The sequence below is a fragment of the Vipera ursinii genome (assembly GCF_947247035.1).
Source record: "Vipera ursinii genome assembly, chromosome: 2".
In the NCBI taxonomy this organism is placed as follows: Eukaryota; Metazoa; Chordata; class Lepidosauria; order Squamata; family Viperidae; genus Vipera; species Vipera ursinii.
Window position 1 is genome coordinate 226,751,046 of NC_139513.1, and position 26,722 is coordinate 226,777,767.

General features: G+C 38.9%; 1 protein-coding gene across 1 annotated transcript in view; it reads left to right on the plus strand.

Moving 5' to 3' along the window:
- TMC1 (transmembrane channel like 1) overlaps positions 1–21,768 on the plus strand; it is a gene marked incomplete at its 3' end in the record, with an annotated part of 123,874 nt that extends 102,106 nt beyond the window's left edge. The window contains exons 13-21 of the mRNA XM_083351164.1: positions 6,392–6,571; positions 8,378–8,530; positions 9,152–9,280; positions 11,785–11,852; positions 17,030–17,269; positions 19,042–19,167; positions 19,513–19,591; positions 19,694–19,796; positions 21,521–21,768. Coding sequence (XP_083207290.1) covers positions 6,392–6,571; positions 8,378–8,530; positions 9,152–9,280; positions 11,785–11,852; positions 17,030–17,269; positions 19,042–19,167; positions 19,513–19,591; positions 19,694–19,796; positions 21,521–21,768 — 1,326 coding nt within the window. The remainder of the gene's footprint in view (positions 1–6,391; positions 6,572–8,377; positions 8,531–9,151; positions 9,281–11,784; positions 11,853–17,029; positions 17,270–19,041; positions 19,168–19,512; positions 19,592–19,693; positions 19,797–21,520) is intronic.
- Between the last annotated feature and the right edge of the window lie 4,954 nt (positions 21,769–26,722).

A 26,722-nucleotide genomic window follows, 5' to 3' on the forward strand; every position in this document is an offset into this window, starting at 1 on the left:
CCCGGGTCAGGTGGTCACCTTTTGCGACTTTCTGATAAGTTACACCAATGGGAAAGTCAGATTGACTTAACAATCGTGTTACTAACTTAGCAGTTGCAGCGATTCACTCAACAACTATGACAAGAAAGGTTGCAAAGTGGGACAAAACTCACTTAACAAATATCTCACTTGGCAACAGAAATTTTGGACTCACCTGTAATAAGCTGAGGACTACCTGTAATTTGAAGAGGAAAGCATTTACTATTATTAGTCTAACACAATTGAATCAGAGGGAGAGAGTGTAATGATAAATAAATTATATCAGGTTATGCTTGGAGAAGAGAAGATGCCTGTTGCGTCATAATTTGGCTGTTATTTATATTAGCTGTTTCAGGATGTATGCGTTCACACAGCTTGTCACTGAAGCTTTTCATTTTAAGAGTGGACATAAAGGAATTGAAATGTTATTGAAATGATTTTTTCATAAGAAGTTTTGGATTGCATCTACGGTATTCTCATGTTTAATTTTCACAGAAATTAACAAGATAATTCGAGGCTATGAAGGTCCCATAAATATAGGTGAGAATTATGTATGAGTTAAATTAAGATGGATGGACTCTATCGGCTTGGTGAATAACTTGATGAAAATTGCACTTAAATATTCACTGTTTCTATGTAATGCTGTAATACCGTTTGTGCTGAAGTAATGCAGTTGCAAAATTTGTTGGGCTTTCAGACATTTCACTCAAATGTGAAATCCAGCTGTATTACACCTCTGCTGCTACAAGTGATGAACACATGTTCTTGTCAGATTTGGAATGTAATATTTAGTGACTACAGCACCAGAGTTTCACAATCTATATATACTATGCTTGATATTATTAGGACTGTGAAATGCTTTGGATCCAGTTGGATCCAGTTGGAGAAAAGTAGAATCCATGAAGAGGTGCTTATACCCCAGACCACAATGCTCTAATATTCAGAGTAACTCAATGTTATAATAATAGATTGTCTGAGGCATCCTTGGTGCTCTCTGAACTTGATTGTTTTCTTGCAGATGTTTCATTACCCAAACTCGTTAACATCATCAGTGCTAGTTTGTTACCTAGTTTGGGTAATGAAATATCTGCAAGAAAACAACCAAGCTCAGAGAGCACCAAAGAACCCTCCTTTCAAGCCTGAGCCACAAATATTCTCCTTTATCAGATTGTCTTCTACTACTACTGATCTTGATTCTGAATCTGGAATATAGAAAATAGATGGTCTTGGGTCAGTGCAAGACTAGAGTTGGCTCACCTTATTTCAGCAAGAGTTCTGTTCTAGCTTACAACTGCAGAATTATGAAACCACTGATAATGAGATCTTGAATGTGTGGGAATTGAACAGTCTGGTTCCAGAGTCCCAGAAAATGGCCAAGAATTCTCTGCAATGAACAGTGGTATGTTGCAGGAATACAGTATATGGGCTGATTGGAAGGAGGGAAAGATGCTCTGTGGTTGAGCTGGGCTGGCTGACAGGAAAACCAGCAACAGACTGCTGGGAAGATGAGGTAATTTGACTGGTACTTTTATGAGTGAGTAAAATCAGCATAAGGTCAAGCCCCTGATTATGCAAATCCATTTACCATAGATGGTGAACTTAGATATGAAGTATGGATATGAAGTATGAAGAAGTGGGGGGGGGAGAACACGATAACTCTTTTCCAGTCCTTGAGTACTTGAGGGGCTGTCACGGAGAAGAGAAGATTGACTTATTCTCCAAAGCACCAGAGGGCAGGACAAGAAGTAATGGGTGGAAAGCTTGTTAAAGAGATATCCAACCTAGTAGTAAGGAGAAATTTTCTAAACTGTGAGAACAATTAATCAATTGATCAGCTTGCCTCTCACTGGAGGTTTTCAAGAATGGACTGAACAACCATTTGACCTGGATGGTATAAGGTCTCCTGCCTTGAGCAGGGGATAGGACTAGAACAGGAGTCTCCAATCCCCAGGATGCAGCCGAATATTGGGCCATGGCCTATTTGGAATTGGGCCCCATGAGTGGCTGGCTGGAGCGTGCATGCACACTTCAATTTGCATGAACAGCTGGCCGGCAGTCACTGATGTGCATGTGTGCCAGATCTCCGTTCACACAAATCAATCTGTGCACATGTGCACTGGTGCACTGTTCGCGCTGGCCTGCCACTCGTGTTATGGCTGCATGTGTGTGTGTGTGTGCCAGCCTGCTGCTTGTGCAGCCAAGTTCCCCTCTCTCCCCCAGCCAGGCCATCAAGTCACAAAGGTCGGGGACCGCTGGACTAGATGACCTCTGAGGTCCCTTACAGTTCTATGATTCTATGTTCTATGATATGCCAAACTCATGGATAAGAGTATAAAGACCTGTATCACTCATCATAACTTTATACCCTGGTTTCATTCAAATGATTCTATAAACATGGTTTGGAGGATCACAAATGAAGACAATTCGCATGTTTTGCTCCTTTCACATGACAGACTTGAGTCCGTGCTTCCTATTTGAATTAAATATATTTCATATTGTAAACTATTTGACTTTAGTGGCCCTTTCAAATCTAGTTGCAAGCATGGTTTATAATCCTGCTTTGTTAGAATTGTTCAGTGTATAGTCACTTGTTTTCAAAATCTTGGCCAAATGGGTTTTAATGCAAACATTGAACATTTGCACAGCATTAGGGACTGAAGAGATTACTTGCAAGTGAAGTTGTGTAACCAGCAGAATATCATTTGTCATCCCATGCAGAAATACATAAATAATGAATTCTGCTAGCAATTATTATATAGTAACTCTGCTATATTTCAAAATATTTATTAGCTCAAAAATTGAATCCAAAGTATTAAAGTCCCGGTGCTTTTATCATTCATAAAAGAAAGTTCTATAAGATGTTTCTGTAGACAGAAAAAAAGTTTGAAATGTTGGTTTGGAGTTTCAATGATTAGAATTATACAGGGCTATAAAAATAATGTAGACAAAAAATTGATTCCAAAATTAATACATGGGGAAATTTGTTCAAAAATTTGGCCAAGTTGCTCTGGGAAAAAAAGGATATTAGGGATAAGTGTGGCCAAATATGAATGTGCTAAGAAAAGTTTTATATAACCTTAGTTAACGTAAGAATGAACTAATACTAATGCACAGATGACTAATCCACGCATCCCTCTAAACGCTGTAACTTTGGCACATTACTTTAAGTTATGAGCAGACAGAAATTGCTTTTGTGAGATATATGTAAGATTTTTGTGTATACCTCTAGAATGTTATATGTAAAGTGACATATTATATTGAAGAGAATGCTGCAGATCAGGTAGTTGAAAGAATGGTTAGAAGTTAAAAATCTCTGTTTTTATAGGAGATTTTAGAATGGCATTGCACTCCCTACACCTGAGAGCAAGAAAGGGTTTTAAACAGAAAGTAACAGAAAAACAGTATGTAAAAAAAGAAAAGAAAAGAAAAACAACAAGATAATGTTTTTGGGTTCACCTAAGGTAAATCTATTCATCTTAACCAGGGTGAAATGCTCATCAGATTGCCATGATTCATTACCACTGAGAAATAAGTATGCCAGTTAAGTGTTATATTCTAGGCTAAAACAAAGTATTGTTTTTGACTGTTGTTGATTGGATATTTCCAGTTTGTACTGAATTGCTTAGGCTGACTGAGGCAAATTTTTGAGTAGACAAGTTTCAGGTACCATCTTGTTTCCTCTTTTATTTTCAATTTCATTCCTTGTTTGTCATTATTAGATTTTTTTTTTACTTTTTGTATCAGACATAAGCTGACATACGTGGGCTATTTGACAGGATTTTTTTAAAAGGAAAGACATAGAAACCAAATTGAACTAGTGCTACTGAAAGAAGTAATAGTCTAGCTAGCAAACCTGTAAGTTGAAAACTTGAATTATTCTGCCATTGCTTATATTAAAATTTCCAGCAAGTGTATAACTATAATATATAACTCTTAATTATTACACTAATTATGCAGAAAGAAAATACATTTACTCAAAAGGTAGGGTTTTTTAAATTATTATTCTCTTGCAACTGGGATATCTGAGAAGGTTTTTATTACTGCACACAGTATGAGCTTGAGTGCGTGATTTATAATATACAGATGTTCATTCTTAATCAAGGTATATTATAATGGCCACCAGACAAGATTAAATGTTTTTATGAAACTGAAATATTGGAGAATGCTAGAATGTGGCTGTAATCCCAGCCTTGCATATAAATTCATAATAATACTTAGAAGTGCAAAGTCTTAGTCTCAGTTACAGATAGTCCTCAACTTGCATCTATTTATTTAGCGACTGTTTGAAATTATTACAGCACTGAAAACTTACAATTGGTCCTCACACTTACAATCCTCACAGTTACATGATCAAAATTTGGGTATTTGGCAACTGGCAAATTTACGATGTTTGCACCATCCTGGGCTCATGTGATTGACATTTGCAACCCTCCTAGGCACTTCCAACAAGCAAAGTCAATAGGGAAATGGAATTTGCTTAACGACTATGTGATTCACTTAACTGCTTAAGTGATTCTCTTAATAACCGTGACATGAAAGGTCATAAAATTGGGCATGACCTACTTACAACTGCCTTGTTTAGCGAGGGGAAATCTGGTCCCAGTTGTAGTTATAATTTGACAATTACCTGTATTGTTTGGGTTTTAGGTTTGAAGAAAGATGACATTCAAAAAATCAAAGGCCAGGAATCTTTAAACTTGGCAACTTTAAGACTTGTGGACTTCAACTCCCAAAATTCCTTAGACAGCTGGCTGAGGAATTTTGGGAGTTGAAGTCCACAAGTCTTAAAGTTGCCAAGTTTGAAGACCCCTGATGTATGCCATTGAATTAATCCTATACTAACAATGGGGATCCAAATTAAAAATTCCCAACAGGAGTTGTCAAACCTCAAGGGATGGAAGTCCACCTTTTTTCTGGAAATGTTTTCTGATCTTTCTGTTAGGAAGTTTTTTCTATCAAGACCTTCCTTCATGTTACTCATGACAATTAATTTAGACTGATAAACAACCAGCCTTGAACTGCGATGTGACATCCTTTTAAGTATTTAAAGAGTGCTTTCATCTCTTCTAATAGTCCTTTGATCTCTCTTCATCAAACTTAATTTCTAGATGCCTTGATCATCAACCTTTAACCTATTCCAGTTTGTTTGACTCCTTTAGTGGGAGAAAATGCTATCAGCTGTAAAGAACAGAAATCTATTTACGTTTCTTATCTTACTGCTAATAACAATTAGGTCATTGATTAGTGGGATCTTTATTAACTTATTTCTCAAAATAAAAATGTCTTAAACTACATAGCTAAAAATTTTAATGTTACCTTTGCTTATTTTTAAAAGGATAGTTTATCGCACTGGGCTTTTCTAAGAAAAACAGTTTATAAATAAAATATATATTTCCCCCCAAAATAAAGAATGCCATTAAATAAACAAAATAATACTTGACTCAAATATGACAAAATATAATCCATGCATTAAGATAAGGTTTCATAAACAATTATGCAATGCTAGAGACCATGTTTTAGAGACAAGTGGGTAATTCTATGAAGGTGCCATTTGTTACTGGCTTGGAAGTGATTTCCGCAGTATATAAAGCCTGTAAATTTAAAAAAAAACCCAAAACAGGTGAGAACTTTGTGCATTTCTCAGATATGTGTGCTTTTCAAAATATGAATACCCAAACCAATAGATTCAAGGGTAGGAGAATTTGGTGACTTTTTCTCCTGTTTCTTAATACTATTTTTGGGAAGGTAACCCCCACAGTTATAGTTTATGGCTAGGCATTCTGTTACCTGCCTGATGTTCTTTGATCACAATATGGTATTTGACTGAGTGATTCAGTTGATTACCTGATGAGATCAGATAAGTACCTTTTTTCCAAAGTTATTTCATCTGATGATTTAAGGATCTATCACTGTCTTGCTGTCCTTTCTCTAGTAAAAAGAAAAACCTTTTTTTAAAAGTTTCTGCACTGGTATACCTCTTAGTGCTTTATTTTGATTACAAGCTACAATACAACTTAATTATTCTCTGGCAAACTATTTGGGAGTTTCACCTTTCAATGGCAAAGAAAAGAGGAGTAGAAGCCAATAGGCAGTGCTTTTTTTGTAAAAGAAAAAGGTGCCGGAACTCACACATGTCATACAACCCGCCTTGCCTACCCTACAAGGTTCCATCCAAAAAAAGGTGCCGGAACTCCGTTCTGAGCGTTCTATGAGAAAAAAAGCCCTGCCAATAGGGCAAATAACAATACTGATAAATAATGTTACTATTTTTGTTATATCTTATTCTTTAAAAAGTGAATAAATATTTATTGCCATAAAAGTAGGACCTGATCATTATATTAAAACGTTTTAACTTGTATTCCCCCTCCCACAGGTGAATATGGTCATGTCACTTCTAGGAATGTTCTGTCCAACTTTATTTGATGTCATCAGCACCCTTGAAAATTATCATCCCCGAATAGCGTTACGATGGCAGCTGGGACGCATCTTCGCTCTTTTTCTGGGCAACTTGTACACCTTCATTATTGCTCTCATGGATGAAATCAACCTCAAGGCAAGTATTTTACTTTCTATATTTTCAGCTTTCCAGAAAGAGGTCCCGATCTGAAGTTTTGAAATTCAGAAGTTAGAATTTATAAGCCCTGATTTGGCTATTTATTAATGCTACATTGAGACCAATGGAATGCTAGTTAAGGCTTACTGGCTTTAACTGCAATTTGCTCAGACTAAATTGAGCTGGGATACAAATATGACATCTTGGATCTTGAGTTGCTAAAGAGGAAATGATTCTTATGATTGGAGGGGAATATATTTGCCTTTAAATTAAAATATTTGTAGAAGAAGTTTAAACATACATTATACTGCTAGACAGCTGGTTTTAATCATAGCAAAAATAGCAGTCTTCTGATGCCTTATCATGTGCTTTCTGGAACAGAACTGTGTTTGTGAAATGTTATTCTCAGTTACAGGGCAATATATGCACGATTTCCTGGATGTAGGTGAGATGTAATTTTGCATTTCATTTTCCCTGAATTTCATTGCTTAGAGTTCCCATGTTTCCACCAAATAATATATCTGTACCTGGCTTAACTCAAAACAATGATCACATACCGGACTTGGCTTTCTTGTTAGAGCAGTGGCAATGTGATTGCAAGGGGGGGGGGACTCTCTCTATTCCCTGTCATGTGCAGATCACATCCTGGTGACTTGAGATTCTTTCATGTTACTCTCCTCTGCAGGGAGGTAGGACTGATTTGATTGGTGACTGATGGACTCATAGGATGTCTGCAGTTCTGCTGCATGGTCCTGCTGACAGAGTCAGGCCCTTATGACTTCCATTGGCACACCACTCCCTGCATTCCCCGTAGTTTATGGAGCAGTTGAGGGAGCTGAAAAAGGTTAAGAGAGATCTAGAATGCTACTGGAGGAAGACAAGGATGAATCAAGAATTACAGCCACTGTTAAGGCCTACTTTGTGGCATTTACAGCAGTGAAACATTAATACTTTTCTGCTCTTTTTGCATCCACAGGGAATCTTCCAGTAGCCCTGTTTAGGGTTACCTGGATCATCCATGAGTGGGAGGGTGGGGTTTTCAGAAAACTCCCTGCCGTTTTCTCGGCAAGGTTTTTCACAAATTGTTTGCCATTGCTTTCTTTTTAAGACGGTGAGAAAGTGACTGTCCCTAATTCACCCAGTTAGCTTCATGCCCAAGGCGAGACTAAAACTCACAGTCTCCTGCTTTCTAGCCTGATGCCTTAACCATCATGCCAAACTGCCTCTCCTTTCCTTGTTACCTTCTGGGAGGAGGCTCCGCGGTATCCGAAGCAGAACATCCAGATTGCTCCATAAACTATTACGTTTGTGAACTATAAAGGTTCCTCCTTCCGTTATGTATTCAAGATGGACAGTGATTAATATTTCTATGTTACTTATATGTAAGGGTGTAGGTCTATACATATGTTGTAATAGTATGCTTAAATATTGTTATTATGTGTACGCTTTAAGAGCAAGCAACTAAATTTCATTTTTAACGTGTGCCTTTGTGCCCACAGTAAAAAATGACAGTAAAGGTTATCTTTCTTTCTTTCTTTCTTTCTTTCTTTCTTTCTTTCTTTCTTTCTTTCTTTCTTTCTTTCTTTCTTTCTTTCTTTCTTTCTTTCTCCCTTCCTCCCTCCCTCCTTCCCTCCCTCCCTCCCTCTCTCTCTCTCTCTTTCTTTCTTTCTTTCTTTCTTTCTTTCTTTCTTTCTTTCTTTCTTTCTTTCTTTCTACATTATATTCAGTTTTTTTCACACTGCCTATGAATTATATTAATTAATAAGATATGCGATCCAGGGGGAAAAAAGAGTCTTCTTTTTTTAGCTGGAAGAAGAGAAGATTGTAAAGCAGAACATGACAATCTGGCTAGCTAGTTTGTACAATGGAACCCTGCCAGAAAACATCACAACTCCTCCTGTTCAGGTCAACCCTGCAGATGTTCCCAGAGGCCCTTGTTGGGAAACCATGGTTGGTCAGGTAAAGCCGGTCTCATACTGAAATCATGTTAGTTGCTTATGCTGTTGTTAAGTTCTTATCACAACTCCCCATAATGTCCCTGTTGGAATTGCTTTAGGTGGAGCTGAACAGGAAGAGAAGGAAAATACAGTTGGGGAGCATATCAATGTATTAATGTACCTAGGAAAATTAATCTAAATGAATCCATATTTTGAGACTATAGAGTCACAAGGGAACTTCCTGAACTTTTTTGAGTGAATCTGCTTACTCCAAGCCATATAACAATTTTAGCATTATTTACTTATTTTATATTTAATTAATTCATTGATCTTGCCAGTGCTACCTAACTGTGTGTAAATTTTAGTGGAAACTCAGGAAATGAATTTGATAAAAAAGAAATAAATTGTAGACATGAACAACCAAACCCACATTTATAAGATTCAAGCTGACTACTTTACTTAAATCAGGACTGTCCAACCTTGCCAACATGGCTAACTAGGGTATTCTGGGAGTTGAAGTTCACAAGTCTTAAAGTTGCCAAAGTTGGACATTCCTGACTTAAACAGAAAATGGGAGTGTGGTGGGGACACAAGCGAATCAGTCCAGCGATAAAAACAATCCACACATTTTTTTCCCTTGCAGGAATTTGTACGATTAACAGTCTCTGACACTGTGACGACCTACATCACAATTTTAATTGGGGATTTCCTAAAAGCTGTTTTTGTCAGGCTGTTCAACCATTGCTGGTGTTGGGACTTGGAATATGGCTTTGTAAGTACTGACACCTTGAGTTGATTTTATTTATTTAATTTACATAGCCGTTCATCTCGCAAACGACTTTGGGTGGCAAAGAACTAATTTTGCTGGGGTTGTGAAGGGCAAATCCTTCCAAAAGAGTCATTATGAGAACATTATGAGAAATGTTATTATACCTTACAGTCAGAAATAAGAGTTTTATATTGTACCGTTGACTTAAAGTGCCAGATTCATTCCTATGCTCAGTGAATCCAGCTAAATTGCCTTCCTTTGGTGGAGAGGATGTGAGAAAGCAAAACATGTGTTTTAATGTCAATTGAAACTTCCCTCCCCCCATCTTATATTTTTACTAGAAAAGGATTTACGTAAGCTCAGATTGCATAAGGAGACATAAATCTCCTCTGAACATTTTTATTTATTTATATCCCACCTTTATTACTTTACAAATAACTCAAGGTGGCGAACACACCTTCCTCCTCCTATTTTCCCCACAACAATCTTGTGACATGGGGTGGAGAGAGAGAGAGAGAGAGAGAGAGAGAGAGAGAGAGAGAGAGAGAGAGAGAGAGAGAGAGAGAGAGAGAGAGAGAGAGAGAGGCAGGACTAGAACTCTCTCAGTATCCTGGTAAGGGTATCAACTTGACATAGAGCTTACCTGTGGGATCTCTTTGGAAACTGAGAATGGCATAATGAGATAACTCTTCTCTTTATGTGTTAATTTTCAAACACCCCAATGCAGAACACTTTGTCCTACAAAATAGTTAAAAGGTGAATCAAAGAAAGAGCAAGAAGAGAAGGGAAAATGGTTGAAATTCAAGTGGTGGAATACATATTCAATCACAGGGTTACAAACTAGTATAAGGGGAAAATACAGGGTTTTGTCATAATTTTAGGTTCTGCCTATGATTCTCCGAAGGGCTCCTAGAAGATCATCGAGTTACTAACAAACAGTAGTGAATTTCCATTTCTGAAAACTGAAATCCGTATTTCAGATGTTAGACACTCTATTCGTTTTACTCTTCTTCGCAATACATAAAACATTGCATAAAACTATTGCCACAATTCTTTTTTAATGATGCCAAATGAGTCAGGGATAATCAGCTTAATTCCTTACTTGAGATGTAACATCAGTACATTTTGCTCAGTTTTTGGCAGTGCGTTTAAGGGATTAGCATATGCTTTTCTGATCTACCAGCATAAAACATTTGCATTTTGGCAAAGATTTTATGTTTAACATAGGCAGGTGTTTCTCAGCCTCGGTAAATTTAAGATGCAAGGATGTCAACTCCTGAAATTTCCCAACTAGAATGCAGAATTCTGGAAGTTAAAATCCATGCATTTTAAACTTGCTAAGTTTGGGAGACAATGATAGGTTTTTGTTTGGGTTCTGTGCTTTGAAAAGCTGGGTGACAAGCAAATATAGCAGGTGGAAGTATTTTTTTCCCCTCCAACATTTTAACTGTACGCTGACAAAAATCTCCATTTATTGTTTTTTTTATCCTGCCTTTATTATTTTTATACATAAGTTGAGTTGGAAAAATATCTAACATCCCTTCCTTCTCCTATTTTCCCCACAAAAACAATGCTGTGGGGTGAGTTGGGTAAGACAGGTGACTGATATAAAGTTACCCAGCAACTTTTATGTCTAAGGTAGGACTAGAACTCACCATCTCCTGGTTTCTAGCCTGGTGCCTTAGCCATTATTTCTTTCTATTTATTTTTTTCTTCATCATGCAGCTGTGAAAGATGAAGAACCCTCTTCTAGAAAATTGTGATAACTTTAGTCAGGTTTATTTACACCTTTTCCCTATCTGCCAAAGCCCATTTTTAATAAAGCCTGAAATGCTAGATGGGTTCTGCCCTCATTTCTGGACTGAACATAATAAATCCTTCTTATGGACTGATCTTAAAGCAGGTTAAAAGGGTAGGGAAGCCATTTCTAGTTTTTAGAGAAATTCAGGAAACACAATGCATTGAGGAGAGATGCATCGGCCTTCAAATTTGTAGGCTGATATGAGGTAGATGTGGGGAGACTGTCCTCACCCTCCTATCCATATCATTTAATAATAAAGTTGTCCATAAAGTATTATAAAGATGACAGCCACAACAGTGCTATTGAAACACTATCGTGCACACAGAAACAACCTCCATTGCACTATTGTGGCTGCCATTTGCCTGTTTTTTCTCGTCTCAAATCCTTCAAGCAATCCTGGTCAATAATGTTTTGGAATTGGAATATTTGATTGACTTGTTTGACAGCCTCTGTATAAATTATAAACAATATGTTTATATAAACTAGAACCTTAAAGAAGTCTGTATGCTTAAACAGCTCCACTAACAGAATGCAAAATTCAGCTTTAAAATGTCTACCTTCAGGTGACAAACTATTTTTCAAAAATATGTGTGGCACGAGGAAACCCTATTGCGAAACAATTGCAGTGGTATAATTTTGCTTTTCACACCATCCTGAATGGTGTTATTGTACAAATCTAAGAAAATGTTCTGTTCTTTCCCCTTAGCCTTCGTATTCAGAATTTGACATTAGCGGAAATGTGCTTGGTCTGATCTTCAATCAAGGCATGATCTGGTCAGTGCAACTTGGAAATGCAAAAGATCACACACACACAAAAAAAAGATTTTGTGCAGCCAACAACATGGTAACAGGGTTGTAACATGAGAGTGAATTGTTTGTTCAATCTCTAGATCTGGGCACACAATCACAACTGTAATCTGGCTTTGATTACACCTAAGTGTAATTAAGTGTCCTTGATTAGGTGGTTCCTTGATTATGAAGAAGTTTATGTCAAGAACTACCAGAACATGCCCCCCCCACACACACACACTTACAGGTCAAGCCACTAGTATATAAAAAGAGAGAAAACCCCATTCTCTTCTAGCACTGATGATGTGCTCTAGCTGGGTGATGAAACATCTGCTAGTAAACCACCAAACCCAGAGAGCACCAAGAGCTCTACAGTTTAGTTCTGAGCTACACATATGCTCTTCTATTAATAGATCTCACGTCCCTCTGTTCCTTTTAATTCTCCATTTCACGGTGCCAATTTGACTTTTGTGTGACCTGAAATTCCCTCCTGGGTGCTATGAAATAACCTAGTATAAACTGGGCGCAAGATGTGGTTCTTTCTTTGAAGTTAGAAAGATATGGGTTGGCATCCTTGAAACAAAAGCCATCCCATCTTCCTGGCAAGTAATTTAACACCACCGTTTTCAGAAAACGGACCATTAATTCTGTTCCAAAAATCTCACACAGAGGTCACAGCCTTTCTCTAGAAATGCACTTCCTTCCTTCTGGGATTTACTTTTCCGTGCTTCCATTGCCTCATGAAAGTGACTGGCAAAGGTACTATTTGAAAACTGGAAGCAACATGTTCATGGCAATTATTAATAAATAGTTTATACTCAGTGCTGTTGCTGTGACATTTGCTTGTCCTTGAGGGTAAAACCTGAGGAACTCAGTAGATACAAGGATGTGATATAACTGCATGTGTTGTTTTCATTTTTCAAGATGCTTCCCAGACTTCAAAGTCCGCCATAGCAAGCACCGTGGGAAGGAGCCCAATGACAACAGTTTTGAGCCCTGCTGGATGACAACAACTCTGATATTTCCCTAACTTTCCCAGATTGGCAGGGTCCTGCTGTGGTTACTCTACCCATTCTTTGCTCTAGATTTTATAGGATCATTTCACCATGAAATCTCCCCCCTTTGTTTCAGGATAATGGAAATGGGGATGAATAGAACAGGCCCTGGTTCTTTCTGAGCTTGGTTGGGGATTTTTTTGCAGACATTTCATTACCAAACCAGATGACATCATCAGTGCTAGAAGAAAGTGGGATTTGCTCTCTTATCATTTACTAGTGGCTTGCCCTGTTACTGTCAGTAGGAGTGTTCTTGATTAGGTAGTTCCTTAATTATCAAGGAGTATACCATATATCAAGAACCACCAGAACACCCCCCCACACACACACACTTAAAGGGAAAGCCACTAGTATATAAAAAGAGAGCAAAGCCCATTCTTTTCTAGCACTGATGACGTGCCCTAGTTGGGTCATGAAACGTCTGCAAGTAAACCACCAAACCCAGAGAGCACCAAGGACACTACAGTTCAATTCTGAGCTACAAATATGCTCTTCTATTGGCAAATCTCCTCTTCCTCTGTTCCACTTCACAGGGAAAAGAATTGGCTAGAACACAAAGTCTCTTTTGTCAAGACAGGCATCACTAGAATATTAGTACCCAGATTGTTGGGGGCAATAAGCTGACTTTGTAATAATGCTGCTGGGGGGGGGGGGGTGAAAGCCCTAATAAGCAGGCATATACATAGAATGAAGGCTACCGCTAAGCTTGTAAGCCGCCCTGAGTCTTCGGAGAAGGGCGGGATATAAATGGAATTAAAATAAAAATAAATAAATAAAATAGTAGCTTGGGAAAGATTCTGTTATTTCAGAAAGAACCTCAAAGGAAAGTGGACCATCTCCTCTGAAAGATGTCACTCACAAAGTTGTGTGGAGATTGGCAACAGACTTAAGAAAGTAAACTGAGCTTGTATTTTCATCCCCACTCTGCTTCCTGGCAAGTAGACTGGAGAGCTTCCACAGGTCTGAGTAGGGCTAACGATACTGGGGTGTATTGATTGGATGACCGCTATTAGTCCACAGGCCTTCTGGGTAATATATATATATATATATTTTAAAGGCTGATTTATTGTGGGCATGCTACATGCCAATGGTAAGCAGGTCTAAAACAACCAGCAAACAGATTACAGTAGTCCTCGACATATGGCCACAACTGAGCCCAACATTTCCATTGTTAAGGAAGATAGTTGTTAAGTGAGTTTGGCTCCATTTTACAACTTTTCTGGCTTCAGTTGTTAAGTGAATCACTGCAGTTGCCAAGTTAACGACAAGCTGGTTTCTGCATTGGTTTTGTTTGTCAGAAGGCCGCAAAAGGGGATCACATGACCCCGGGACACCGCAACCATCATAAATACAAGGGTCCAAATTTTGATCACATGATGACGGAGATGCTGTTATGGTACTATGTGTGAAAATCAGTTGTGAGTCACTAATTGCAATGCAGTTGTAATGTTTGAACAGTCGCTAAATGAATGGCTGTAAGTCGAGGACTACCTATAAATACAGTCACCTTTTTTCCTGATCCCTTCATTCTTCTGGCCACTCCTTTTCTCACATTCTGATACCCTCTTTTCTTTCTCCTCCTGCAGCCAGTCTTGTTAGAGGCCTGAATTGCTCACTTCCAAAGGTCTTCCAAAACTGGCCTCTATGAAGTTAAACTAAGGGCAGGATGTGCCTTAGGATGCAGATTGCCTTCACTTGCTTTAACCTTGCTTAAACTCAGAATATTCATAACCCCCATAGAAGCTGTATGGTGAACTACTAAATTCCTTGAGCAATTGAACAATTATTTGCTAATATCGTAATAGGTCATCCAGAATTAGCAATCCCATCAATCACTTCAAGACCAATTCGGCACAGACCTTCTTATATTGTAATGAACATTGATGCTGTTGTGAATCCATTGAGACACTTCACTTATGCTGTTCAAGCAATGCATTTAGAAAGAAGTAGTGGGGTGTAGTATTGCCTCCTCTTTTAGTGCTCAAAATATTGATTTAAGGGACCTCCAACCTTCTGACACCATTTGTCTGGTGAGATGATGACTTGTGAGGGCTACATATTTGTGACAAGAAATTTTATATCTGTTTTCCAAAACTGGGCATTAACTATCAAGACAAGGTGATTATTTTCTTGAATTTTACTAAATGTCTACCAAAAAATTACTCATACAGGAGAATATTTGTAGCTCAGGGCTGAAATGAGGGCTCCTTGGTGCTCACAGAGCTTGGTTGTTTTCTTGCAGATGTTTCATTACTAAACTAAGTAACATCACTGGGGCCAAGGTCAGAGATCTCCAAATTCAGAGAGCACCAAGGACCCCTCAATAATTACTCTTATGTCAAATTCTAGTGTCTAGTGTCCTTTCTCACCCTCACCTCTTTTGGGGAGGAATGATATTTCAGCTTTGTTAGATCTCAGTCTGCTTTGCACAATTTTATTATCCCACAGGAGAGAAAAGGAGTAAACACCACTTAGTTTGATCTAAAATATATGCCTGCTCAAGCAACATTGCTGGTTCTCTGTGTCAGCTGTCATAAATAAAAGTGGAATGTATTGCTCTTGTTACACCTTTCTATTTTCATCAGGGACCATAATCATTCCTAATTTCTAGGAAGCCATGGTGGTGCAATGGTTAGAACGCAGTACCTCAGGCTAACTCACTGCTCATTCCATTATAGGCCATTAAACATAGTTTACTTGTGGGATTGCCTGTTTCCACAAGGCCAGCTAACTCAATATTGCAGGTTTAACTTCCTCCAGGTTCCTTCAATTAAGGATTGAAGGATGCAGTGGTTAGAATACAGTATTGCAAGCTGACTCTGCCCACTGCCAGGAATTTGATCCTGATCAGCTCAAGGTTGACTCAGCCTTCCATCCTTCCGAGGTTGGTAAATTAGGACCTAGATTGTTGGGGGCAATGTGGTGGCTGTGTAAACTGCTTAGAGAGGCCTGTAAAGCACAATGAAGCAGTATATAAGTCTAAGTGTTATTGCTATTGCTAATTTCAGCCAAGTGTTGCACAACTCTACTTAATGACACAGAAGGGGTATTCTCAAAGGCTATTACTGGTGGTCCAGATGGCAATCACAGTCCTGCATTGAAACTCTAGCTTTTAAAATCTTCTTTCCCCATGCACACCCCTGGGCAGAAGCTAAGGTAGACCAGTCAGAGATGAAAGTGACCGTAGCCAATGCATTCTTTTTCTTTGCCCAGCTTCTTTAACTTATCTCTCTCCCCTCTTCTTCATCTTCCTCTCATCTTCCTCTCCTTTATTTTCCTCCCCTATTCTCTTTCTCCTGACTTAGTAGGTTGCCAAGAGAAACAATTCCACGATATTTTGAAATGAAGCTTTAGGTCCTTGCCCCTTCTAAAAATGAACAACTCCTATTAATTTGTCCACCTTATTGATTGGTATGATACTTGGAAATCTCCATTTGCTGGAATGGATGGTGGTCTGTGAGAGCAGTTTAAAAGTGTCTTTGTTTAGCAAAAACTACACAGTTTTATATACTTGCTTGAACATCCAGTGCATTTATTTCAATCAAAAATCTCGAATATCTTGGAAAATGATAAAAGGACTTCATCTTCTTCTGTATTAGTCAACTGAACTTAGAATAAAATATGATCTTAGATGTGAGATAATAAGTATACAATGTATTAATCCATCACCTTATAGGACAACACTGGAAATAGCTTCTGTGCAAAGCATCTCTGAGCAAATAAAGTGAGCCGCGCCTACCCCATTGCCAGCAATGGCAAAACATCCTGATTCGTTGTGTGATGTCACATGACATCGTGAGTTTGACATGTCTGCGATAGTGTCCAAGTGGGAGTCAATCTTTTCTCTGTGATGATGATGTTCCATAGGGAGAGAGCCACCAGGGAGAAGGCCCTCTTCTTGGTCCTGTTAGTTGTACCTTTGTAGGAGTGGACTCCTGTAGCATTCCCTGCCTCCCTGCTCTGGTGGGTCAGGCACTCATGATGCAGGGAAAAAGCACACTTGTAAGCTTTGTAACCAAGTCAACAAGCAGAGAAAGGTTCAGGGGCCATAAAAGCTCACTTGTGACCAGCATATAATCCTTTGGTTGTCCTTATTATTATTTCTAGGATGGGTTCTTTTTATGCACCATGTCTTCCTGCCATCAATGTTCTCCGCCTCCATACATCTATGTACCTTCAGTGTTGGGCTGTGATGTGCTGTAATGTTCCCCATGAAAGAGTCTTCAAAGCTTCAAGATCCAATAACTTCTACATGGCAATGCTCCTGTTCATTCTATTCCTCTCGACACTGCCTGTTGTCTATACCATCGTATCCATTCCACCATCATTTGACTGTGGTCCATTCAGGTCTATTACTTCGAGTATCCTTTTCTTTATTAAGTGATATGGCACTGATGAATAGATAACTAATAACATTGGGTAGATTCTTACAAGATGAATAGTTCACATCACATTATTTGAATCCACGAGTAAAGTGGATTGTAACATACATGCCTGAACTACCATATTACCTTTGATTTTCAATAGAAGATTTGTGGATGCCTACATGGTCAGCAAAACGTACCTTGATGCTTACCACATATGCTTACAATATAAAATGTATTTCTTTTTTTGGAAAGGACACCTACAAGCCATCAAACAGACAAAAATCAGAGGTAGTAGAGAGCATTCTATAGTTAGGAGATTTTGTTAGATTTGCTTTCAGGGTGTTTGTGAGTATCTATGTCCATATTTCACAGTTTTTATGCCAGTACATATAATTTTCTTAAAATCACTAGTCTAAAAAAGCTGAGGGTTTATGGTTGTTGATCACAAGGGCAATTGGGGTATTTCCAAACACATTTAAAAGAGCCTCAGTTACATGCTAGTTGTAGTCAGTTTGCAGCATTTGTTAACTTGTTAGTGTAATCTTTTTTTATTAATAACAGTTTGTATAATTGGTTATAACAAGCTATAGAAAAAATCATTACAGGAAGGGAAAGATTTGTCAAGTTGAACCCAGAGGGTTTTTCTTATGTGAGATTTTCAATGTGATACATGATTATACAGTACAGACTCCTAAGCTTTTTTTTTCAGTTCCAGAAGACAGAAAAGATTTAGCTTGAGAAAACAGATTACAGTATATATGTTAGAACTGACAGAAGAAAAGAAGTCTTGCTTGTTGACATCATTGCTCAGTGTCAGAGAGTTAGAGGTCCCTGCCTTTCGGAACATGAAACTCTTCAAAAGGACAGATTAGTTGTATTTAAGAATTTTGACAATGTTTGAGGGCTAAAGTTGGTGAAGGAGATGGAAAAGTGCAAGGTGCAAGTAGCTATGAGAAATTGTAATAATCTTTGGTCCGTGGTATCACTGGTGATCTGCAAAAATGCTCCATACATTTCTCATAATCGTGTATGTGAAAGTGTGTTTATGGGCACACACACCTTTGAGTCAATGTTGATTTCTGACAACTGTCTGGACAAATTCCTAAAGCAGGGGTAGGCAACCTCGGCTCTTTTATGACTCAAGGACTTCAACTCCCAGAATTCCTGAGTCAGCATAGCTGACTCAGGAATTCTGGGAGTTGAAGTCCTTGAGTCATAAAAGAGCCGAGGTTGCCTACCCCTGCCCTAAAGGGCTTTTTAAAGCAAGATTTTGGAAGTGATTTGCCACTCCCTGTTTCCTAGGGCTTCACAGAGCAAAATCAAAACTGAAAATAATATCAAGCGCAAGAGCATGTAGTTATATACCATTTCTTAGTGCTTTACAGCTCTTTCTAAGTGGTTCACAGAGCATATTGCCCCCAACAATCTGGGTCTTCATTTTACCGATCTTGGAAGGATGGAAGGCTGAGTCAACCTTGAGCTCCGTCAGAACAAAACTCCAAGCTGCCTGCAATACTGAATTCTAACCACTTTTCACCAATAAGGAGCAAATTTTTTTGATCATGAGATAATGGAACAGAGGTTTTTCCAACAAAGATTACCCTTTTGAAGAAATTCTAATAACTATCCAGACTGATGTAATAATACTCTTGCTATGGTTAGAAATGCTGTTTCTTTTTATTTGGTATTAATTTGAAGTCAAACAGTCTTCATCTGGTTTTTATTTACATCTCTGTGTATTTCTGTTAATAGTGGTAAAACCAGAATGTTTGAAGTCATTGGAGAAACTCTGGAGCATGATTTCCCTTCCTGGTTTCAGAAGGTTTTCAGTCTGGTCTCCAACCCTGGTGTGATCCTACCTTTCATTCTTCTGATGGTGTATGTACAACCTTCCCTATCTCGATGTTTATTCAATTTATTATATTGTTGTCCTCCCTTTCCCCCAAGAAGCTGAGTGAGCCTTCCTTACCTATTTATCTGCTCAACAGCCCTGTAAAGTGGGTAATTTTAGAGACAGAGAAGAACAGAAAGGATTTTAATCTCGGCGGGAACAATCTGTAGTTTGTGAACTCGTATATCCATTCCATTCCACACAGCCTGCTTTTTCCTCTCTTCCTTTTCAAAGTCATTAAACTTTATCTTTTGAACTTGAAGATGGTTGTTATATCAGTGTCATTGTCATCATCATTGACTGCCATAAAACCTATGCTTCTCCCACTTTAGCTTGAGCATCTACTATCTCAATGCTACATCGAAAGGATATCAGGCTATGAATTTGGAGCTCAAGAAGAAATTGCAAAATGTAAGAAGGCTGAAGACACCGGGCTGATTTTCTTTTTGCTCATTAGTCAGCCATTCTATTGGATTTAGCTATGAGGTTTTTCTTTTTATTCTTCTTTCCCAGCTATCTGAAGAAAACAAAAAGAGGAACAAACAGAAAGCTCAGCAACCACAGGACAACGAAGAAGTCTCTGTTGAGATTCAGAGCAATCCCAAGGGAGGCCAAGGTGAGGAACACTTTGAAATCTAGATAAGATGAGATGAGAAGAGAAGAGAAGATAATAAGATAAGATAAGATAAGAAACTTTATTGTCATTTTTTACTGTGCGCACAGTGCTGCACATCAAAAATGAAATTTAGTTGCCCGCTCGCAAAGTGAAACACATACATGACACCCCCCAAAAGCATACTACATACAACATATGTATAGACCCACATCCCTACATATACATAACAATAAAATATTAAATAATGTCCAACTGGACTTTTATTCCAAAGTCTCTGCCCTTATTGTTAGTACTTTTCTTTAGAATGATTCCTTCTCTCTCATTGTTTTCCATACCTAATGAGGAAAAATCTTCCTTAGTCATCTTAAGGAATCTTGTTCTGTACATGGATGTTCTTGGTGGCTGCATGTGATCCATGGGTTATGGATTGCTTCCTTATCCTTGACATTTGGATATTGAGGTCCATTTGCCATTGATATGGGGGAAAGAGTTAATTATTTTCTTGATTGCATTTTTTCCTGATTCATTTAGGACATGGATACCCAAACTGTGTGTCTCCCTGAATCTTGGCTTCTGGAGCCATGCCAAAAGTCACATCCAATTGATCTATTCTATTCTATTCTATTCTACTCTGTTCTGTTCTGTTCTGTTCTGTTCTGTTCTGTTCTGTTCTGTTCTATTCTATTCACTCTACTCTACTCTCTCTACTCTACTCTACTCTACTCTACTCTACTCTATTACCTCTTTATGCCTCTCACCTCACTGACTCCAGGTAGCATATACCTTTAATAAATAAGAAAAAATAAATATATATAGAAATATATATAAATATGTCAGAATGGAAATTTAAGTACATAGGAGGTGGGCAATTGTGTTTAGTATATTTAATGATAATTATATTTACTTTTCATTCTGGCCTTACAGTACCTATTATTTATCCCAGACATGACACTAGAAGGGCAAAATAGATTCTGCACCTATGATTTAGGCTGAAGCTCATTCCTTTCTTATGTTATACTATTCTTGTATACAATATTCCAATCTTCTTCATAAACATATAAATGTCAATGTAGGCATAAAATGGTGTTTTATGATAATAACAGATTTTGTTATTTTGGAGGATATTTTTCTTTTGAAATGTGGCATATAATCCTTCAAATGGGAAAGACAGAATATAAACCTTACAGATAAAGGAATAACTCCATATACCACCTTTATCCATTTCTACATTAAAAATAGCTAAAATTTCTAGTGTTTCATTCTCAGCTAATGACATCTTATCTTGACAGAGGTGTAGATAGATACCTACATTTTTGATTTTGAATTGTTTTTACTTCAGTTATACAGCTTTGTATAATTGTATACATTTGCTTTCCCAAAGCTAAAATAGTTTTCCTCAAATTAAATGAATTTCCATTAAACAACAAAACCTTCTCCCTTGGTTCTGATTTTCAAAGTTCATTCAAAGGAAAGACTCAGCTGGGTTTCTGATCTAAAGATAGAAGAGCAAATTGAAACTTTCAATTGGTTTTATTACTGATTGCGTTCTGAGAATGCTAACCTCACCCTGAAACCCCTCCAAATATAAGCTCTGGTGGATTCTAGTCCTCATGAACTTATTCCACAAAAATCCACAAGAGAATTTAGGAAGGGCTTTGGTTAGGAATTCACATTTGTGCACTGGGTTTTAAAAATCAACAATTCTCTTCCCAAAACCATTTCAGATAAAAACAAAGGAGAGAAGGAGTCCAAGAAGAAGTCACCTAAAGAGCAGGAAGAAAGATCTGCTGTAGCCAATGGAAACCTTCCCCCTCCCTGCAAAGGACGAGGTGGTGGCCCCGTACCTCCTCCCCAAATAGCCGTGACACGAGCACCAGCACCTCGAGGCAAAAGCATGAATGGACATCCTGGAAATTCAGCCGGTGGAGCTTTTCAGCCAAGGATGCCAGGACCACATCTAAATGACCAATAAGAACAACTTCCCAGCAATATGTTTCCATATTGGTAATGCTGCAATTAAAAATGATCTAATAATAACCAGCAGGAAGAACCAGTAGGAATATTCAAGGTGGCTCTGCTAAGATTGCTAAATCACAGAATGTATCAGAAGAGATCTGCTGGATCAAGCCAGGGAGGGATCTAGTCTAGCTTTTTGAGTCATAGTCTGGATGCATTTGGGAAACTCACAAGCCTGATTTGGAGGGTTATAATTTTTGTTTATTGCTGCTTCTCAGCAACAGTATTTAAACAATTGTTTGGCAATTTTAAGATGTGTAGACTTCCACTCCCAGAAGTCCCCACCTAGGATGGGGACCAAATGCCTATTGTGAACATGATTCTTCAATTGGACTGGGGTCCTTCTACATTGGGTTTCCATGGATCTTTAACCTCCAACATGGGAAACATTATGTACATCACTATATCTATGTCATATATAGTTTTATCCAGCTCTATCTTGTGTCCCTTTACCCTCTTCATTCCAAGAAAGGAACCCAAATGTGTTCATAGGAAAACCGTATATTCATTTTGTTGTTCCCTTTTTGCTCATTTTCTAGATCTATGATTTGTCTGTTTGTATGCAGTGAACAGAAGGGGACACTCCCAAGTGTGGATACCGGCATCTCGTATTGTCCAACATGTTCCATCTCCTTTGAAGGGGGGGGGAGCTATTGCCCTCCTCAGAAAGGGCCCGCAACTTGGGTGTCCTCCTGGATTCACGGCTTAATTTGGAGGATCATCTAACTGCTGTGACCAGGGGGGCCTTTGCACAGGTTTGCCTGGTGCGCCAGTTGTGCCCCTTTTCGGACCGAGATGCCCTATACATGGTCACCCATGCCCTTGTCACTTCTCGCCTGGCTTACTGCAATGCTCTCTACATGGGGCTGCCCTTGAGGTGCACCCGGAGGCTTCAACTGGTGCAAAATGCAGCCACGCGGGTGCTTATGGGAGTATCTCAATACTCCCATGTTACACCACTCCTGTGCAAGCTGCATTGGCTTCCGGTTACCCTCCAGGTGCGATTCAAGGTGCTGGTAATTACCTTTAAAGCCCTACATGGTTTAGGCCCGGGGTACTTGCGAGACCACCTGCTGCCAATGTCAACCTCCCATCGCCCGGTTTGCTCCCACAGAGTCGGCCTCCTCAGGGTTCCATCGGCCAGGCAATGCTGGCTGGCGACCCCCAGGGGGAGAGCCTTCTCTGTGGGCGCGCCGACCCTCTGGAATGAACTGCCTCCGGAGCTGTAGACGGCCCCTGACCTTCGATCCTTCCGCCGTGACCTGAAGACATGGTTGTTCCAACAAGCGGGCCTGGACTGATCATGGTTTTTAAATTTGGTTTTTATCGGCTTAAATTGTCCTTTATTTATTGTTTAATTCTTTTTTAATCTTTGTATTCTATGTTTTTTAATTTTTTATTGTTGTGAGCCGCCCTGAGTCCTTAGGGAGAAGGGCGGCATATAAATTTAATAAATAATAATAATAATGATAATGATGATAATAATGATAATGATAATAATAATAATAATAATGATGATGATGATGATGATAATGATGATAATAATGATAATAATAATAATAATAATAATAATAATAATAATAATAATAATAATTTTATAGCCCTGAACAGCTTGGTCTCCAGAAACTTGTTCTCGTCACTGCCCACCCCAATGCTAGCTCATGTATATTAAAATATCCAAGTTGTGTAGTGTTGGTGGTTCCACTGGAAGACTGATGAAGAGGAATCAGATAACGATATGTATCTTTTCCCATTAGTGCACGGGGCATAGAACTCTCTATAGCAGACATGTTAAACACAAGGCCCGGGGGCCGGATGCGGCCCGCGAAGTGGTTTCATGTGGCCCGCGAAGCCATCCTGGAAAAAGTGAGGGAATGGCCCCCACTGCCTTGGCCCTGGCCCAAAGACCCTCCTCCTGCCAGAGAACCTCAGATCAGTCCCACTCCTGCCCAGGCCCCCAAAGGCACCCTTGATGCAAATGATGTAGAGCTAGCCATGCCCACCCAGTAGTCCACACACACTCTAGCCACGCCCACCCAGTAGGCCACACCCACCCTGGCCATACCCACCCGGCCCCCTGAGGGCAACTGCAATGCTGATGCGGCCCTCAATGAAATTGAGTTTGACACCCCTGCTCTATAGGTTTATATTTTCAAGTATTGATTCAGTGTATAGTGCAGAATTAAGCAAGCATTATTTCAAGTGCTAAAGGGTTATACTTGGGGCATGTTCTGTTTCTGCCCAGCACCTGTGTAGAATAGGGTGATCTTTTCCATCTTAATTTCAATTAACCGTGAGAAGCAGATAGTCCTCGACTCTGTCTCATCATCACTTGGTACAAACAAAGACACCTTAGCCTTCATGGTCTCATTCTTGTCAGAAATCTTCAACCTTAAACCTTGATCGTCTCATTCTAGAAGGAGGGCAAAGCATTCCAAGGTAAGATAGATTGTCCTCTCCTTCATTGTAAACTTCAGTGAGATGAGACCTTTGCAAAGCTGGTATGCTTAATTATAGTTCAGAACCTATGCAGACATTACTTGGCTGGCGAATTGTTGAGTTTGCTTGCTGGACTGGCAAGCAAAACAGACTTACGAACATAACCTATTCATATGTAGAGCATTGCCTGTATAAGCTAGTCAAAAACCTCCATGAGATGAAACTTCAATGATGTCCTAACTGGGAGGGTGCTGAATGTTTGCTGGCTTTCAAAGTGTCTGCCTGCCGTTATCTTTTTGGGGTTCCCTGTCTTGAGGAAGTGGCACAAAGCCGTTCTTTCTTTGTTTTCTTGTTTTCTTAAACATGGTTCGTGCAGCAAACAGAAACAGCACTCTACATATTTAGAAACAAACTGGATGGTGCATGCCTACTTGAGTCTGAAATACATGCAAACCAAGTTTACCAAAAAAAGGATAAAGACTTTTTATTTTGCTTTTCAGAGAATAGGCTTCAAAATTAGGTTGATGAACAGAGAGGATTTTTGACTCCTGAAGTTCCTTTCTTCCAAGTATCGTCTCCTGCACTATATTGAATCTAGAAAAATCCCCCCAAGTTTTGAAAGGGAAAAAAGGGGGGGAGCAGGGGGGAGCCCCAGTAGAAAAAGAAAAATTGGAACCCATGTCAGTTTCATCAAAACTTTGCAAAATATTGTTAGTCTTTCAAGATAGATCAGGCTGGGTAACCTGTACAGTAGAGTAGTACTTTTATTGTACAATTATTATAATATAACTTTACAAGGTTGAATGTGTTTTGTCTCCATCCCTTTATCTCCACGTGGAGTAGGGAAGAGCTTGTCTGTTTACTCACATTACTTTCTTGGCTTCAACTCAGACTACTCCTTCTGTCCATCAAGGCCATCCCTTCTTCCCTTCCGCACCAGCCCTTCGATTCCTTTTCACAATATCTCTGTGTGCAGGCAACAGGAGCTAACTATACCTTCGCTCCCCAGAATCTTCTGCCTGTAGAGACAACTGTAACTTGATGAACTGCCCAGGAAATACAATTAGTGAGCAAAGGAAAGCTGCTATTATCTAAGGCATAAATTATCTATTAAATTAAAATGAATGGGTCGTGTAATCAGAGGCATTCTATACAGCTAAGAACTCACAACAATGAGATTCTCTGTTTCTTGCATTGTCATCTTCTGCAACATCAGCCGGGATATCAATATGTGATACCCCCAGATGGTATCCATGGATTCCCCTATTTTGTTTTTGTTTTTTTCTTTTAAAATAATCTGTACATGCATGCTCAGGAAAGAGGCTTTTCGATGAATGGGGCTCACACCACCAAAGTGGATTGCTGCCATCTGCTCTTGGAGGGGCATGCCTTGAAGATGGTGCTAATGGCGTAACTATCTTCGAGGAAGTGTCACATACCCTGATTCTGAATCAGCTGTACCGGTTACCAGTGACTTTCTTGGTTCAGTTCAAAGTGCTTAAATGGGTGGGGCATAGATTAATTTTAAACTGGTTTTAAGAATTGAGCCTAAAAAGAGCCATATTTGGCCTTCAGAATATTCACTGTATGAAAATTAGCAAGCAATTAAAAAGCCAGAAATAGGAGTGGATGGCATACAGTTTTTTTAAAAAAAAATTAATAGCAAATGAACACATAAAAATAAGAAAGTTTGTTTTGGTCTGAAAAATTATTTTTTCTTCCTTGTCCTTTTGATTTAATTCGGAAATAAAAAATAACACATATAAAAGTATTCTTAGAAATTCAGAAAATTAGGGGATTCATGTTTTATTGACTTTGTTCTGTATGTAATAGAAGCATGATACCAGCAGAGGGCAGAGCTCTCTTGCTGTGGCTCAAGAAAACTTAAACCTTTTAATAAAATGTTTTGGTCAAAAAAAAAAAAAATCCACAGAGTCCTTCTGATTTTATGCCAACTTAGACTAATAGAACTATCACTAAAACAACTATATTGTTTTGAATAAATGTACAACTCTTACTGTCTGCTGATGTGCCTGCAGGACAACACAGGAGGGTATGGGATAGGTTCATTTAAAAAAAAAATGGCATTGAGCCACTCCTCTCCAGCCTACCACCAATATGTCTTAAAACAGTGGTTGTCAACATAGCAACTTTAAGAAGTGTGGACTTTGACTTCCAGATTTCCCCAGCAGCATGCTACAAGGAGAATTTTGGGAGCTGAAGTCCACAAGTCTTTTCTTTTCTTTTCTTTTTTAAATGTTCCTGGTTGTTGCTTTTTTTTTTTTAATTGAAAAGTTTTAAAATACAATTTTCCTTTGAAAAACCCCCCTTCCCCCTCCCTCCTCCCCTCCCTACCTCCCCCCTATCTCCCCCCCTCCCCCTCTCCCTCCTCCCTCCCCTACCTCCCCCCCCTCTACTTCCCCTCCTCCCCCCCTCCCCCCCCCGACTTCCCAGAGCAAAATACAAGGTAT